The following is a 17,521-nucleotide window of genomic DNA, read 5'->3' on the forward strand; positions in this document are numbered from 1 at the left end:
TCAAAAAACTTCAACTAATATATGCAATTTTTATTCCTATTTTTTTTTTTTTCAAATTTTTGAATATTTTCAAATGATTTTTTTTTTAATTTGAAAATGGTTACCAAATTTGGGTCATATCTCTTAGGTGATTTGAATCTCGACTCACATTGATCTGGGGATACAATTGACCCTCAAATTTGGTACGTGTGAGCCGGATTGTGGTCATGGTTGTAAATAGTGGCCGCTGCCATTGCCTAATGGTTTTTGGTTTCCATATACTGTTCACACTGCTAAACTGATGGGAAGAATAATCAGCAGCTGTAGCAGTCATTATGGATCACTATCATTACATAACAGCTGCTACATAAGTGCTAGTGGACTGTTGCAGAATTTTTTTTATCTTTTTCTTCTCACATTTCTTTTTTCCCTGTTCGTAAATCATTCTTAATAGGCTGTGTGAAGAGAGGGGGGAGAAGATTATAATGCGAATGACAATTACACGAAATTATTTAAAATTTAAAATCTCACAAGAGATACATTAATTAATAATTTGGTATGAAAATTATCTTTTTTTTTTTTTTTTTTTAAGAAGTGTTTATTTTGATAATATTAGTAATTTAATATTCTTTTCCGTATTTTTCAACTTCAACCTTCTATTCTTTTGTAATTTTTGTTGTGTTTAAGTTGTTACTTATTTATTTAATGATAAATTTTAAATTTATGATTTATGTTATAATTTTAAAGCTTAGGTTTATATACACAATATAACTTGTTGATCTAAATTCATTAGATTTTTATTACTTTAACAAACAAGATAATAGAATGTGTTTAATTTATTGGATTTTTAGTATGTCTTATGTGCCTAATAGATTAATGGAGTGTAAATGTATAATGTATTCTATTTTATTAATTAATTTTTAGCACATATGATTATGAAAAATTGGTGTATGTGTGTGTGTGTATATATAAAACATCTTTCTATCAATAGCTGTTTGAATTTTGAATTAAATGTAAAATTTGTAGCCCTTACTGAACAACATTAGTAAGTTCTAAAGGATCCAAAATACACTCAAACTCCTTTTAAGAAGGGTTAATAGCTTGAAACATGCAAATATACCAATATACATGAGGCTGTGCAAAAATTTTCATAGTTGTTACACCCGCTTCCTATTATGTAATACCGTTTCTCCACGTTGCCCGCTACTTCTATTTAAAACCATGATCACAGTTCTGCTTGAGCGCGACCCACATAACTATGTGCCCAACTCCAAGATCGATCTTTACAATTTATCACCAAGCTGATTGCAGACGTCACAAACACAATTCTGACAAAATGATAGTCAACATCAGTGTGCTTTGTCTTCTCATGGAATGCAGGCATGCTTGCAATGTAGATATCTGCATGTGTGATTACCACAGAAGATAGTCATAAGTTTCGTCACAAATAGAAAGAAAAAAAAATCGTAACTAACATAAGAGACCTCAGTGAAACTATATTCATTCCTCCGTACTTTGCTTCAGAACTGTATCTCGCAACAGTAGTTTGTTTCATGCTTCTAGTGACAGAATCTCCTAGTTGAACTCCTAACTTCAAACTAACCCAGCTCAATCAGCATCTCCACAGTATCAAAACTCATACTATACTTGTACACCGACCTTTTACCTGGAGAACTTTTGAGGGTGAGCATCCACTGTGCCTTTGTGGAGTTCTCCATAAATAGATGAACAATTTGTTAGGCAGTAATGGTCATGGAACACGGGTACAATTTGACATGGATATAGGACTTGAAAAAAATCTAAACATATATAGGCACGACACTGGAAGGATGGTAATTAATAATTTTAGAATATTACATTTAAATAGATTATGCATCACCAACACTTCTTTTATTGCAAATGTTGACAATTTTATTTTAATTTTTTTCAAAAACCCAACACTTTGGCTGTTTTCATCTTTATGATTATGATTTTTATTAATAAAATAAAAGGTCATATTACAATGTCTTTATACTGTAAAGAAAAATTTTAAAAGTATGAGGAGCATCGAAAGAATGTTTGAGGAGTGTCAAAAAAATTACTTGACATTAAAAATACACTTCAAAATTATCAGCATGTTTTTAAAGCATAAGACATGCGTTGGTGTCCAACATGGACAAGGCATCCTTATAGAAGAGTGAATGCTATGTATGAGCAGCTGTGCTGGCAACAAGAGATATGTCAGGATTGATGCTAGCCAGGTTTGTTAGCTTTCGGACGAACTTCAAATATTGATCCTTGGCCTCAAAGTCTGCTCTGTAGTCTTTGGAAAATTTACATTGGGATCCATGGGAGTATCTGCATGTTTAGCTCCCAACATATCTATTTAAGCCAGTAAGCCCAAAGTAGACTTTATTCTTCTGCTGCAATAGATTTAAGCCATTGCTGCTCCAAACAACCTTAACACGGAGGAAATGGCAAAGGGTCACCATATTCTTGATTTTGTATAATCTCAAACTCAAAGACCGTCTTTATTGAACATGTCAAACCAGGCTCTCTGCCAAAGAACATCGGGGTGTGTTTGATTCTATGGCTTGACTAGGATGGGCATGGCTTGGCTACTCTCAGCATCCCTTGCCCTTGTTTGGTGCAACATAGGTATGTGATAGGACTGGCGAAGTGGGGGGGCTTTAGGCCCTTAGCCCAGTTGCATGGTATGACTGACCCATCCTCCTATTAGTCAGATGTGGCTAAGCTAAAAATGATTGGAGTGCCCTTTTTTGGTTGTATTGTTCTTTTCATTTATGGTGTTTTGGTATTTTAAATGGTTATCTTTGTCCTTTATATAGATAGCAATCCAAATATGGGACAGGTAACAATCGTAGCCAATTCAGTTACATAAACCCTAGCCAGTGAAACAAATGCACCCTAAAAGGGCTTATGCAGCTAGCAAACCTTGCCACTATCTCCCTGAGCAAGATACCTTGGAGTTTGCTCCATGTACACATCTTTCACTAGGTTCCATGAAGGACTGCACTTTTGACATCTGACCAAACAAGGACTACTAAATTAACTGTCCAGGCAGATCAAAATCAGGTGAATCCAGCCAAGTGACATGAGAGAATGTCTCTGAGTAATCAACAATTTTAGTCCGAGTATACCCTTTGCCCACCAACTAGGCTTTTAGCATTTCAATGGTGCCATCAGGATGATAATTAATAGTATATACCCCATGACACATTGACACCTAATAAATTCCCTACATAAAGGAAGATTCACCAATTTCCATGTCCCTTGAGAGTCGAGAATGAACATGAGCTGAAGCTGTATATCCATAGCATGCTTCTGCATAAGGGATAGACGACAACATGAGGAGATGAGACAGAAATAGCAGGAGGAGGAGAAGTGAAGGAAACATTATAAACAACAGGGTTAAGTAACCAAAGATCCTTCAAGTGTTTCTCTGGAGCATAGATGTCTCATCTAGAATTATAGCAGAAGTGTCTGGCAAAGGAATGAGAGCAGGAATAGCGGGATTTGGGCAAGAAGGAGAATCCCTGGCAACAAATTTACCAAGAATGGGATCATCAAAAGAGTATCCAGCACTTGAAAAATAAGGTGTTCCCTCAAGAACAAAGGTCACACCTGCACGAACATTGTGCTTCTGGGTCTGTATGGATCAAAACACTGATAGCTTTTCCAACTCTCATAACATCTGAAAAAGATACAATTTGTAACACACACACATAACTTTTTGACTAGTGCGTTAAACAAGAACAAAACATTGCACCCATAAATGAGGCACAGCAGGAAACACAGGAGCCTCGAGTCATATGATGGGGTAGAGAAATTTTCACCCCAGGATGCATGTGTTCTAAGTGTTGAACAGAGAGAGATAAGAAACACTAGACAAGTTTCAGACTAAAAAAAGAACATGTATTAAAGAGTCAACCAGCGAAAGGAGGAAAAAGTATTAAAAAAAAAAGAAAGAAAAAAGTCACATCAATGAACAGTAGTAATACAGTATGATGAATAGTCACTGAACAATAAATATGATTATAAACCTTAATGATTGAAAACAATGATGAACGGTAATCATGGATAGAGAGAAAACAGCTGAAAAATCGGAAAATGGCTATTAGGATTAGGCTTAGAAAGATGAAGGGGAAAGGAGGGAAGAGAATGATTTGGTCAGTTGAGAGAATTACACCAGCAGACCAGCTGACCTTTTTATGTATATAAGCATGGCAAAAATACACTTAAACAAGAAAACAAAATACCCATGCTGCTGCCACTCCTAACTTAAACATGTCTGCATCTTGTATGTCTGAAAAACAAATGTTGGTTATTTTTTTCTTCTTCATTCAGATTATGTAAATGTCTGTACACTGCTCATTTCACTCAGAAACAAATGCCAGGCACATTCCCCCCCTCCACTGGTGAAAATTTCTTTTCATTTTTATTGCGTGTGTTAGTGTTTAAATGTGCGTACATGTGCATCTGTATATTACTTGGGAATCATACTAGTTGAAGACATGAAAATTCTTGTTTTATTTTGTTTTCATTTTCTTATTTTTATTTTGATTCTCTCTAACCAGAAGTTGTTGGACAGATGAACCTTATGGTTGGGGATATACCACATCTGCTGGACCTTATATGGTCTTGGACATCACCTTCAGAAGATGATCAAAATGTCTTCAGGTAAAGCTGACTGACCTGTCTCCACTGGAGGGCTAATATTGAGTGTCTGGAGAGGAAATGGGCTATTTGTATTTAATAGATACTATGGGTCTATGCTAATTAATTTATGGCGATCTTCCAATTACTGACCACTTTTGTATGTATATTCCTTACAAAATCTATAGGCAAACATCTTTGCCAATCCATATGAAAGCTGGATTTGCAGAGTTGCCTCTTTAAAAAATCAGCTATTGATTTAAAGTTAATGATTCTGAAGAAATTATATCAGGGTTATGAATGTGTGTTGGGATACCTCTTTCAAGGCTACGTTGTTTTGACTTTTTATTGGCAGTGTTGGCTGCTGTTTCTATTGTATCATATGAAGCAAAAATGTAAGGTATCATTTGATTTGACTTTTCAAAATACTTTTTTCTTTTGAAAGTCTAAACTAATATTTTTTATTCTTAGAAGGGAAAAAATAGTAATTTGAAAAGTCAAAGCTAACAATGATGAGATACTGTGAAGGCATCTGTTTTCAGAGTGTGTGGTTGTGCGTTTGATCCATGCGTGCACATGCAAGCATTGTCCTTGAAATGAATATGTTGTGCTTTCTGCCAGGCCTCATGGTGATCCTCAGATGATTCGTTTTGGTGCCCACTTAGTTCTTGTGCTTAGATATTTACTCGCAGACCAATTGAAGGATTCATTCAAACAGAAGATTATGACAGTCGGCGATCTCATTCTTCACATGTAAGTTGTTTTACATTATATGACATGGTGTAGAAGCACGACAGAGACTAAAACTTGAGTGAGATTAGATATGGAACTGGACACAAGGTTTAGAGTTGAGTAATATGGTTCATTACAATCTGTCCCAAAAGGTATTTATACTAGGTTATAGCAGCTCACTTGATCCTAGCCCTTGACCAATAAACCCCATGGTCCCCATCTATTATCATTAAAAAATTACATGACTACTAAAATTTACTGAAAACATGACTACTAATTGGAGATCATAATAAAGAAATATTACTTGAAATTGATTTTTTGTTTCAAAATTCCTTTCATTTTGTTCTTTAGTATCAAAGTTCCACCATCAAAACCATTTCTAATTTTCTTGCTTGCTTCACAAATTGCTCACCGTTTATTGAATTTTCTGTAAAATGAACTACAAGAGGTTCTTGGTAACCATTTTTCTTTTGGTCCAAGAGGGTTAGCCCTTGAGTGTTAAACTTCTTTCATGATTGCAATTATTTTTGTTTTATGAGTAGAGATGTGATATTTCAATTTCTTTTAACAAACAAAGATTTGGAAAAATGGCCACTTTTATTGCAACAATGACATGTAACAAAAGAAATATTACCTGAAATTGTTCTAGTTCTTTTTCTTTTTGCATGGATCAAGACCAATTTCACCTTTTTTCAAAAAGTGAAAAAACTAGTGATGAGAGAAAAACAACTGACCCAGAGGTCCCAAACTCAGCCCCTACATCCATTCATGAGGTACCTAATTCAAGACTTTGATGGCAAATATCAAACCTACTACAATGGCATCTACCATGAACCAACGAGGAACACTTGTTCACAAGAAGCCTATCATTGCCACACCATGAGCTGCTTAATCTCACTTGGTCACTTACTCAAGTATATAGATTCAAGGACACGTCCAGCTTACAAGGAAACAATTCAGTGCATACAAGTAAAAACTTGCCCAAAGGTTGAATCATGATTGAAGATTCGAATGAGAAACAAGTAAAGCTCAAACTGTTGTGTACTGTATTTGCTTGAGGCTGTTTCTCAATGTAGCATGCAATATTTCTCTCATTTATAGTCCTAAAAGATAGCTGTCTGGAGGTCCAGTAATTTGAATTTCATGGCTATTACATTCGTAGCCTTTTGGTTACTAATCTTCAAATCGAAGTCTTCCCATCAGGTTTCCAATGTAAGCATCATGTAGTGTTCCAGAAAAGTGCATTATTTCCATCTTCTGCATGATAAAATTTCTTGTTAGGACTACCTTTCACATCTCTGGGAGATTGTGGTCATTTTCTGTATTCACTGTACAGGCTTGCACTGGTTCCTTCCCCGTAGCGTCTGAAGAACATCTGGCAAATCTTCAACTGTATTCTGCCTCTCGGTCAATTCTGTTTGCTGATCTTGATTTCCTCTTCCATAAGCCACCAACATTTCCAACTCTTGTTTATAAATTTAAACCCTATCTTAGGATCTCTTTGTGTTGATTCCAATTTGACATAATGTAGGCAACAAAAGTCGGCAAAGAGAAGACAGGCTTGAGGAAGGTTAAATCTGGAGCTGGAAATAGGATTTAGAGTTGAAAAACCTCATGACTTCCATTGTTATTATTATGAATACTGCAGCTCACTACAATGGATGACATAATGTAGGCAACAAAAGTCGGCAAAGAGGAGACAGGCTTGAGGAAGGTTAAATCTGGAGCTGGAAATAGGATTTAGAGTTTAAAAACCTCATGACTTCCATTGTTATTATTATGAATACTGCAGCTCACTATGAATACTGCAGCTCACTACAATGGATCTGAAAATGCTATTTGGACTAAGGTTACAGCATTTTTGTTATTATTATGAATACTGTAGCTCACTACAATTGATCTGAAAGTGATATTTGGACTAAGATTACAGAGACACCTCATGGTCCCCATCTAATCTTAGTCATATAATATCATGAAAGATCACATGCTACTCATGATTACTAAAGAACACTTGAAACACAAGTAATAGCTGGACGATATTAAAATAGAAGAAAACAAGAGGATGATTTCAAACTAATTAAAACAGAGGATTGCTATATTAACCATGCTAGGAACAGCGCTTGTGCTACTGTAACCATGCTTCTGCTCTCACTGTCTGATGATGCTCTGGTGGATCTGAATAGCAGATTGACAGATCCATAATGAACTCATCATTAAGCTTTTTTACCTTTATTTGATTAAAATTTTTGGCTGAGCCATAACTATGTGTGACCTTTTGGAGAAACTGATGCAAAAACTCAATCATTTGATTGAGTTTCATTGATACGAGAATCTCAGTTGAGATGTGACTTTCAACATATGATGCTTGCAGTGTGTTGTAAAATGATGACTTTTTCATTGACCAATTTTGTGTTTTCATAATCTTTTCTGATGTCCTGTTAAACTACAGCATATTCTTTTGCTATCCAAACAAAAAAATTTATATTCTTGAGTACATGTTTTATTATTTTCTGTGTCAGGGTATATTTAATATGCTAGTTTTTTATAATTTGGAAATGCAATTCCAGGTATGCGATGTTTTTATTTTCAAAGCAGCACGAGGAGTTGGTTGGGATTTATGCCTCTCAGCTTGCACGTCATCGTTGCATTGATCTCTTTGTGCACATGATGGAATTAAGGCTGAATAGCAGGTGCTTTTTTTATTGAATACATGGGCCATGATTTGTCTCTTTAATCTCTTTCTTCACTATTTTTTTCAGATTGCAACATATTTATTTGAAGTGAATGTAGTAGCAGGTAATTATTATATAGCAGGCTATTAAATAAGTTTCCCTATTTTTTCTTCCTTTTAAAGCCAGGTTGGGACTTGGGATTTTGGGTAGGTCAATGGGTTGTGTGTTCTTTTTTCTTTTTTGTGTTGGCCATCGTAAGGAAACCATCAATGTAAGTAGCAGCAGTCAACTGGAAGATTAGACTCATTTTGTGAGATTGATTCTTGTGTGGAATATCTCCCATATGAGTGTATACAAGGGTAACTTTACTTTTGTTTTTTGTTTTCAAATTGAGGTCTTTCTGTGTGGTACTGAAATTGCCATATATTTTGTACTGCGAGCTATCATCTGATACAATTTTTATTATTATTTATCCTACTCTTTTGAATCGAACTTGTTGGGCTTTCTTATTCTAATTTATAATTTTTTTGGGGTGATTCAGATGATTGATCTGTCACACATAATAATGCAAGAGAGCAAAAGCAGAGAAACTGTGCTCATTTGGTTCTTTCCAATGCATTTTCTATTGGAAAGTTTATCCATCATGCTGCTTGAGGTCATGCATATTTTTTCTTAATTGAAAAATGTTGGAAAATCAAAAACTAGAAAAGGACCAAGGGGGCATTGGGCCCATAGTGTCCCTGCTTTTTTGGAAGTTTGGTTGCATATGGGATCTGAGAGCCTCAGTAGGGCTATAATAGGAAATTGAGCAAAACAAGACCCAAACCCAGCCGAGCAATTTTTTTGGTTTTTTGAATGTTTGGGTAGGTTCCAGTTACAGATATTTAAGAACTGTACAATTTAGTTTGTTTCTTGGTTCTACCAATTAATGGAACCAAACTGAAACATAAATCAATCTGAATCGAACTGCCTAGAGAACCAAATTGAACTAAACTGATTGGAATTGAACTGTCTAGAGAACCAAACGGAATTAGACCCAAACCTATCCAAGAAAAATCGACCAGAAGAAACCATATCAAAATTTTGAAATAACTTTGCATTTTGAAGAAGTGCTGAAGTTGAAATTTGATTGCTTGACTCAAGTGTTTAAGTTTCAGTGCCTATCCACTAAACCCAAATGTGTTATGTGCAATTTGCATAATATACATAATGAATTACATAAATTTAATGAAAAAACCAAAAGGAAAGGCTACATTGTCACTAAACTCTCTTAACTTAAGACTCAAAGTTGCATGTTTTTGCGTTGCCTTTTCTTTTACTTTTCAGTTGTGATCATATGAAATAAAATTTGAGTTTAGAATTTGGAACGATGAGTTTGGGTTAGATTATGTTGTGGTTAAATTTTGTTGTATTATTGTTTTTTCAATTTATCCTTTTAATAGGTTGAAAATGGGACTTTTTTTTTAGTACCTTTGGATCCTTGGACTGAAAAATTTGAACTTGGAATGTTTTAAATTTTGTTCAATCTTGACTAGCAGGTGAATGCAGTAACCAGCAGGTGAATAAACTAAGCACATGCATTTGAAAAAATAAGCAATTAAGCATCTTTTTTGTTATTTTTAGTTGACAATAGAATGTTTTGAGTTTGCAATCCATGACTTTTATAAGAGATGAACTATTTTTAAAGTTAAAAGGCTCATATAATGTCTTAAATGATGTTTTTTTCTTTGGGCTATTTGTTGAGCGTAAAAATTTTTATATAATAAATAGTGGTCCACCTATCGAAGTTTGGGTGGGTTCCTTTTCCAACTTTGTGAAACCAAATTTGTTTGGTTCAATTGGAACCAAATCAAACCAAGTCATTTACACTTCTAGGGCCAAGGCTTCATACAATTGCCCAAAAAAATTAGCGACAAATTTGCTTTTGATGGACTCAATAAAATGCATCTCAAATTGACAATATCTAGCTACCAAATTTTCATGGATATCACTTGATGGCTGTAAAATTTTAAATTAGCAACTTGTGAGAACGTTGGCTTGTGCTCCAATTTGCTCTTTGATTTGTCTCTAACGTTTTTTCGTGACGCATGTTTGCATGTCAACAGTGTTCATGTGAAGTATAAAATCTTCCTTTCTGCCATTGAATACTTGCCATTTTCTCCCTTGGATGATTCAAAAGGAAGTTTTGAAGAAATTATTGAGAGGTATTTATGTAATTTTACCATATCATTTATACAATAAAATTCTAAAAAAGAGCTGCTTGGTGCACAAAGCTGGGTCAGGGGAAGGGGCAGACCAAGCCTTACCTTGCATTTTTGCAAGCGGCTATTTCCAAGCCTCAAACCTGTGACCTCTAGGTCACACAGCAACAACTTTGCTGTTGGATAAAATTCTGAAGGAGTAAAATTTGTGGTTTGGATATTGAGTTATAATATTTTTGAACAGGGTTCTTTCAAGATCTCGGGAGATCAAACTTGGAAAATATGATAAGTCATCTGATGTTGTGGAGCAGCATCGGTTGCAGAGTCTTCAAAAATCTATGGTTATTCAGTGGCTGTGCTTTACTCCGCCATCTTCTATTAATGATGTCCAAGTTGTTAGTGCCAAACTTCTTCTGCAAGCACTGAGACACAGGTAACTTATGTTTCTGTGTCTTGTAGATTAGAAGTAGAATTTAGTTCATGTATGATTTTCTTCATCTCCCCTTCCTTTGCCATGGAACAACTAGATTCCACCCCTCCCCTCCCCTCCCCCTCCCCCTCCCCCTCCCCCTCCTCTGTTGTCTTGGATGAACTTAGCTCCTGGAAGCTATTGCAATTACATACTCGTTTGATTGAATATGAAGTGACAGTTTTATATCATAAAACTGTTTCTTTTAGTGCCTATTAAATAATAGATGGATTGTGTTATTATTGCTCTAAACCATTTTATTAACATGCTTTGAATTCTGCCTATTAAACCTTTGAGATAATGGACCTTGCTCGCACCTCATTGTTTTCATGGCTGGACTTGATTTCTTCTGGCTTTAAGCAATGTTTGTTATTTATTTGTGGTGTCATGATTTCAGTTCAAATGCCACTTCTATATGCATTGTGCGTTTGCTCCAATCCAGGAGCTTCCCATGAAAGCAGGAAATAAGAAGAGGGGGGGGGGGGGGGGAACTCATGCTTGATTTTCCCTATGATTGTGGCACCATGATATATGCTTGTTTGAATTGCTCAAAATAATAATTCTTATTTTTCTGTTCCTTTCTAACTCCTTTCTTACCTCTCTTCTTGGATGGATGAAAACTAACCTTTTGTCTTCCAACAGCAATATACTTTTCAGAGAATTTGCTCTAATGTCTATGTGGAGGGTACCAACAATGCCCATAGGTGCGCACACTTTACTTAGTTTCCTGGCTGAGCCTCTTAAGCAACCTGGAGAAATTCTTCTTACATCTGACGAGCACGATGTTTCTGAGAATTTGAAGGAGTTTCATGATTGGGTATGCTTCATTTTAGTCAGTGTATTCTGTAAAGTGTTGTTTTTGCTTTATTTTGGGCCTTGATGAATTGTTACTACTAAGACAGTAATTCTGTACTGGTGATTGATTATATTAAATAGAGTGAGTACTACTCCTGTGATGCAACATATCGCAACTGGCTTAAATTTGAGTTGGAGAATGCAGAGGTTTCTCTCCTTGAATTGTCAGTGGAGGAAAAACAAAGAGCCATTACTGCAGCCAAAGAAACACTAAATTCTTCGCTGTCACTCCTACTGAGTGAGTAATTCAACCTTCATGTGTGTATCTCAGTGCAAACATATTTCACATTGAAGTAGAAATCAGAATTAATGATCATGCGCTTCTGAATGAGGTTCCTGCAGTTAGTCAATGATATACATTATCTCCCATTGATGAGCTCTGTGTATTTGTAATATTATGCATTTCTATATAATGATTTCAATGGTTTATACAGGAAAAGAAAGTCCTTGGCTGGTGCCCACTGAAGACCATATTTATGAATCAGTGGAGCCTGTATTCCTTGAATTGCATGCGACTGCAATGCTATGCGTGCCTTCTGGTGAATGTGTGTGTCCTGATGCCACTCTCTGTGCTACACTGATGAGTGCCCTTTACTCTTCCGTGAGCGACGAAGTTGTGCTGAATCGCCAGTTAATGGTATGCCTTTGTTTTATTTGCCTTATTTGCCAAGTTTGAGATGCAGATGAAAAGAAGTGAATAATAGTGGTGTTAGTGTTCATTGATCAATAACAGTGGCTATTTGATGTGCTTCTCTTTATCTCTGATACTTCACATGCTGATCTTGACTGGAGAAAAAAGCTGCATTCCCTTTCTAGATCTAGAAACCTGATGAAGTGATGAAATTATTTGTTAATGCTCTTTCTAGAAGTGTTCTTTGTTTGGATAGTTGGATTTTATAGCTCTTGAGTGGTTTGTTCCCTAGTCTAAGATAAACATAAGTGATGGAGAAATATGGACAAATCCAATTTAACAACCTACATGCCGAAGGGAGACAATGTCGTGGGAGCAGTCATTCTCAAATGTGATTTTATATGTATTGTGATACATCAGTATCTTGTCTAATACAAAACTAATTCTAAATATTGGAGGAAATTGGACAGTTCCAATTAAACAACTGACATGCTGAAGGGAGATAATTTGTGTGGGCAATCATCCTGAATTGTGACTTAATGATATGCATTGTGATATCTTGTCCAGTACTTTAAATGAATTTCTGATGAATTGCTTCAGTAGTGCCCTAATTTTAATCTTGGTAGTTATTGCTTATTTTCCAAACTTGTGATGAATCATCTGATGAACTGCTTCTATGATTCCCTAAACTTTTAGTAGAACCTATCAGTGCCAATTCATATCATCTGATTTGGCTTGTTAATTGGCATAGGCCATTTCCTCTTGTCAATGGCGGGGAGAGACCAATTGTACACTCTTTTAAGTATTTCCCTACGCCAACCCATCTTTTGATGCATATGTCAGCTTGCATTTTTTCTGTGCCAACTCCTCTAGGATGCAAAGGACCTAAAATTCTTAATTATCGCTCTTTAGTTAATTATGAGAAAAATATGTGATGCAGGAAGCAAAGCACATGCGGAACTTCACTAATGTCTTTTCGTTGAGTTGTTTAGGATTCCTGCAACACCTAGGAATTTTGGATAATTTATTTAATTTTTTTTTCAGAAATTTATTTTATTGGAAGGTTGTATTTTGGTTCAATTAGGGTTTGCTGAAATTTAATTCTTTTTGCTTGGTTCCTGAGGTTGTCAGCAAGTTCAATGGATTTTTTTTTTCTTTTTTTGGAATCTTTGGAATTGAATTCAGTTTGAGAATGATATCTGTTAACTGTCAGGTTAATGTTGCTATTTCACCAAAGGATAATTACTGCATTGAGGTTGTACTTCGCTGCCTGGCAGCAGAGGGTGATGGACTTGGACCTCATGAAGGGAATGATGGCGGCGTTCTAGCAACAGTGATTGCAGCTGGCTTCAAAGGTAAAAGAACTTGTCTCCGGATTATCTTTAATGTGTTTAAAATAACTCATTTTATTGTTCCTTTTGAGCATAATTTACAAATGTTGACTTCTTTGCATTGAGTATGGCTTGAATTAGTATGCCTCAAGCCTGCTAATATGGGGCTTTTTTCCTGAGTACCAGAGCTAACAGAATCTGATGACCTGTGTTTTATTCGTGTGCATGCGTATGCGCGTGTGTATATATATTCATAGGATTTTGACAGTTTTCTTTCTCCGCATGAGGCTGGGTATATTTGGGGATAGAGCTTGAGAATTTGTGGAGTTCTGTTCTTTACTCTGTCACTGTTTGATTCATAGTGAAAATTCTATCGTCCCTCACTTGTACATGTAGACTTCTACAGCTAAACCACATAAATCTTAGTGTTCGTGCTGTTAGAGCTAAAACAACTTGATTACCTATTTTTTATTTGCATCCGGCGTGTGTGTGCGTGTGTGCGTATTCATAGGATTTTGACAGTTTTCTTTTTCTGTAGGAGGCTGGGTGTATTTAGAGATGGAGTTCGAGCATTTGTGTTCTTATATTTACTCTGTCACTGTTTGCTTCATAGTGATAATTTCTCCTCCCTCACCTGTACATGTAGACAACACAGCTACATCACATAACTCTTGGTGCTCATACTGTCTTCTTTGTTTCGTTTATCTGCTTTAGTGTGCATTGGTTTGTGATTTGTTGTTAACAATTTAAGCACTTGATATTTCTGCAAGAAAAAAAAAAAAAAAACACGCTTAAGGTTTGTTTAGTTTTGGAAATTGTTATCTTCCATTAGATGTTTTCCAGATTTCCTATATATCTCATAAAACTGGAGAACAAGATGCTTGTGAGGAAATCTGGAAATGGAAAATAAACTCTTTTTTTCCAAAAAAAAACAGGGACTTGATGTTTCTGGAGAAATCGTACCTTAAAATATGAAGTATAACCTGTTTTTAGAATTTTTCCTGCTTCCTCATATTATATACCTGTTAAAACTTTTAGTTCTTTCTGTTTTATACAAATGTGGCATCATAACTAGTTCAAATAATCCACATGTGCATGTATCCTTGTTACACATGAGAGAAGAACCTTAGACAACCTCTGCTCATCTTAGCCTTTATTAGTGACTCTGTATTGTTATTGATGCATCAATTTCGTAAGTTATTACATTTAGAGTTAGAAATAAGATGAAAAAAGTTGAGCTGTGAAAGTAGGTTATAGAACAAAGGTTTTGCATTTCCTTAACAAGATGGCAGATGGTGTGTGATGAATGGGAAAAAATCCATTGGAAGCAATAAATTAAAATTATGGAACAGAAATGGAATTACAAATTGAATTATTTTTATACTCTATTATGACAAAGCATGCAGGATTGTGAATGCTTACGAAATTAAATTATTAGAATAAGGGAAAAGTTTATCGTTACACGTGCTGGTTTGTTTTGAGGTATTATTTATTGTTATTTGTTTATAATGAAACATGTAATGCAGGTGAGCTTGTTCGATTTCAAGATGGAGTTACAATGGATATTTCCCGACTAGATGCATGGTATTCAAGCATGGATGGTTCTCTGGAATGCCCTGCAACGTATATTGTATGGGGCCTTTGTCGTAGATGTTGTCTTCCGGAAGTCATTCTCCGATGTATGCAGGTAAGTTGATTTTCATAACCAGAAATTTACGCTTTTATGCTCGTAGATGTTCATTTATGATACAAAATTTAGCTCAATTTCTCATTGAATTGAGGGCGACATTTAGATGCTTGTATTATTTTGGTGAGGATTAGTTCATCTAAGATATCTACAAAAATGGCTGCTTTTATAGGTTGGTTTATCATTGGTTCTGCAGGTTTCTGTTTCACTCATGGAGGCAGGTATCCTGCCTGAGAGCCACGAGGAGTTGATTGAATTAGTTGCATCCCCAGAAACAGGGTTTCTACATTTGTTTAGTCAGCACCAATTGCAGGTGAGCTAATTATTTGGTTCTTGGTGGAGTGTTTGACTTCAGTTCTTACCATGCGCTGTCTGTTTCATTTGCAATGGTGAATGCTTATAAGTGAAATACCTCTTTTTAGCTCTTTTCTTTTTCCTTTTTTCTCTGTGGGAGGGGTGGGAGGGGGGAGGCGGGAGGGAATGAAGTGTTTCTTTTTAAGGATGATTGTATTACCAATGAGAATTTTTATTTGAAATAAAATAATCTTGCATGTTGTGTCTTCTAAAGCAACCATTTCCTACCATGAAAATTGGACTATATAAATGCAGTCGCTATATTCATGTCATTGCTTCAATTGCCAACTTCATGTCGTCCAATAGAAGTACAATTCTTAGATAATGTCACTGGAAAGACTACTGACTGCTATAATTACCTTGAATCGTGCATGTTATTGGTTGCTCAATAATGATAGGTTGTATATTTCTTGAGAGTAATACTTCCTGATAAATTTGAGAAATATTAATTTCCTTGGTAGAGTGGACCTTGGATCAATGGTAAGATTCGAGTACAAGAAAACAGTCTCTCTACATGGATGGTTCCTTTGGTCATGGGTTCGAGTCCAAGAAAACAGTCTCTCTACATAAAAGTAGGGAGCAGAACGACCTTTTTATTCACAAAGTGGGGAGTCTTGTAGTCCAATGACATCCTTTAAAGAAAAAAAAATAATAATAATCTCCCTGTTGGACATTCAATGTGCTGCTTTTTTCTAACTGATAAAATAATCTGATCACGATGACGGTGTTGGATCATTTGTTCTTGTGCAGGAATTCCTATTATTTGAGAGGGAATACTCGATATGCAAAATGGAGGTTCAGGAGGAGCTTGGTTCTTGATTCCTTCAGCTTGAAATAGCACTCCCCTTTTTCCCTTTCATTTACCTTTTTTTTGAGGTAAAAATTGTAATTTCAATATATTTGTAAAAACTGTGAAATTAGATAACAGCTTCATCAATGTGTTTATTCTTTTATTGTGTTTGAGAACTTGGAATCCTAACCTTCAGTTTGGATGTGTAGAGTAGGATAAAACGCACCATAAAATTATCTTGATTCACAAATTCACACGAGTTTAACTCGAACGAACGAATCAGGAAGGAGCGTGGGATGAAAGATGAATTGTTTATTGTTATATAGTTCAGGCTAGTTTAGACTATTAACAATTAAAATAAAAGCTTGCAATAAACTAGTTAAAAATTGCATTCGTATGTTAACGAGTTAAAAATAAAACCTTCTTATTTTTTTCAGGTGTGGGGTTGTTTGCTGGTTTGTCAAATTTTGACATAAAAGATTTCATGATATAGCATTCAAATTTGTTGATTTAAATATATAATCAGATTTGAGGAAAAAAAAAATGTAAAGATTAGAGGTTATAAGACTGCTATGAAAATATTTGTGATGCAAATTTTCCAATTGTTGCAAGCATGATAATTTTGAGTTTGTTAAGTAATTATTGTTCTAAATTAAAGTAGAAATTGTATATATGTACATGCTGATACATATATCTTTTTATAAATTGTATTAGCAACAATTGTTCCAATTGTTGCAAGCATGATAATTGTTTATTTAAGTATTTAGAATTGAGAATTATTGTTAGAATGAGTAATGTATCTTTTTCACATGCATTTACATTATTTTATTTACTTACAAATATGTTAATTTATTAAAGTTGGGTTGAAACTTGTTTATACAATTTTAATAAAGTTCAAGCTCGAGCTAAGTTCAGACCAGATTCGAATATGTTTATTGAAGCTTCTTCATTAAAGCAATAACCAATTAAGCATGAATTGAGTCAAGTTGACCTTTAGTATACTAATATTTATAAATTCAGATTTTTATAAAAAATTAGTGGTCAAGTTGAGTTTAAAACTGACTTTAAACGTACCATTTGCCTGAAGCTTGCTATAAGTATTAACTAATTTTAAGGTAAGCTTATTTGATAAATTTACAAAACACACATGCATAAAAGACATAC

At 35.1% G+C, this 17,521-nt stretch overlaps 1 protein-coding gene across 1 annotated transcript in view; it reads left to right on the forward strand.

The window, feature by feature from the left end:
- Positions 1-16,533, forward strand: part of LOC131163606 (nuclear pore complex protein NUP107) — a 54,787-nt gene extending 38,254 nt beyond the window's left edge. Inside the window, exons 13-24 of the mRNA XM_058120207.1 lie at positions 4,571-4,659; positions 5,257-5,388; positions 7,935-8,057; positions 10,145-10,243; positions 10,485-10,673; positions 11,352-11,526; positions 11,646-11,802; positions 11,999-12,201; positions 13,409-13,550; positions 15,053-15,213; positions 15,410-15,526; positions 16,318-16,533. Coding sequence (XP_057976190.1) covers positions 4,571-4,659; positions 5,257-5,388; positions 7,935-8,057; positions 10,145-10,243; positions 10,485-10,673; positions 11,352-11,526; positions 11,646-11,802; positions 11,999-12,201; positions 13,409-13,550; positions 15,053-15,213; positions 15,410-15,526; positions 16,318-16,386 — 1,656 coding nt within the window. The 3' untranslated portion in view covers positions 16,387-16,533. The remainder of the gene's footprint in view (positions 1-4,570; positions 4,660-5,256; positions 5,389-7,934; positions 8,058-10,144; positions 10,244-10,484; positions 10,674-11,351; positions 11,527-11,645; positions 11,803-11,998; positions 12,202-13,408; positions 13,551-15,052; positions 15,214-15,409; positions 15,527-16,317) is intronic.
- Positions 16,534-17,521: the final 988 nt, after the last annotated feature.

The sequence above is a fragment of the Malania oleifera genome, chromosome 9 (genome assembly GCF_029873635.1).
Source record: "Malania oleifera isolate guangnan ecotype guangnan chromosome 9, ASM2987363v1, whole genome shotgun sequence".
Lineage (NCBI taxonomy): Eukaryota > Viridiplantae > Streptophyta > Magnoliopsida > Santalales > Ximeniaceae > Malania > Malania oleifera.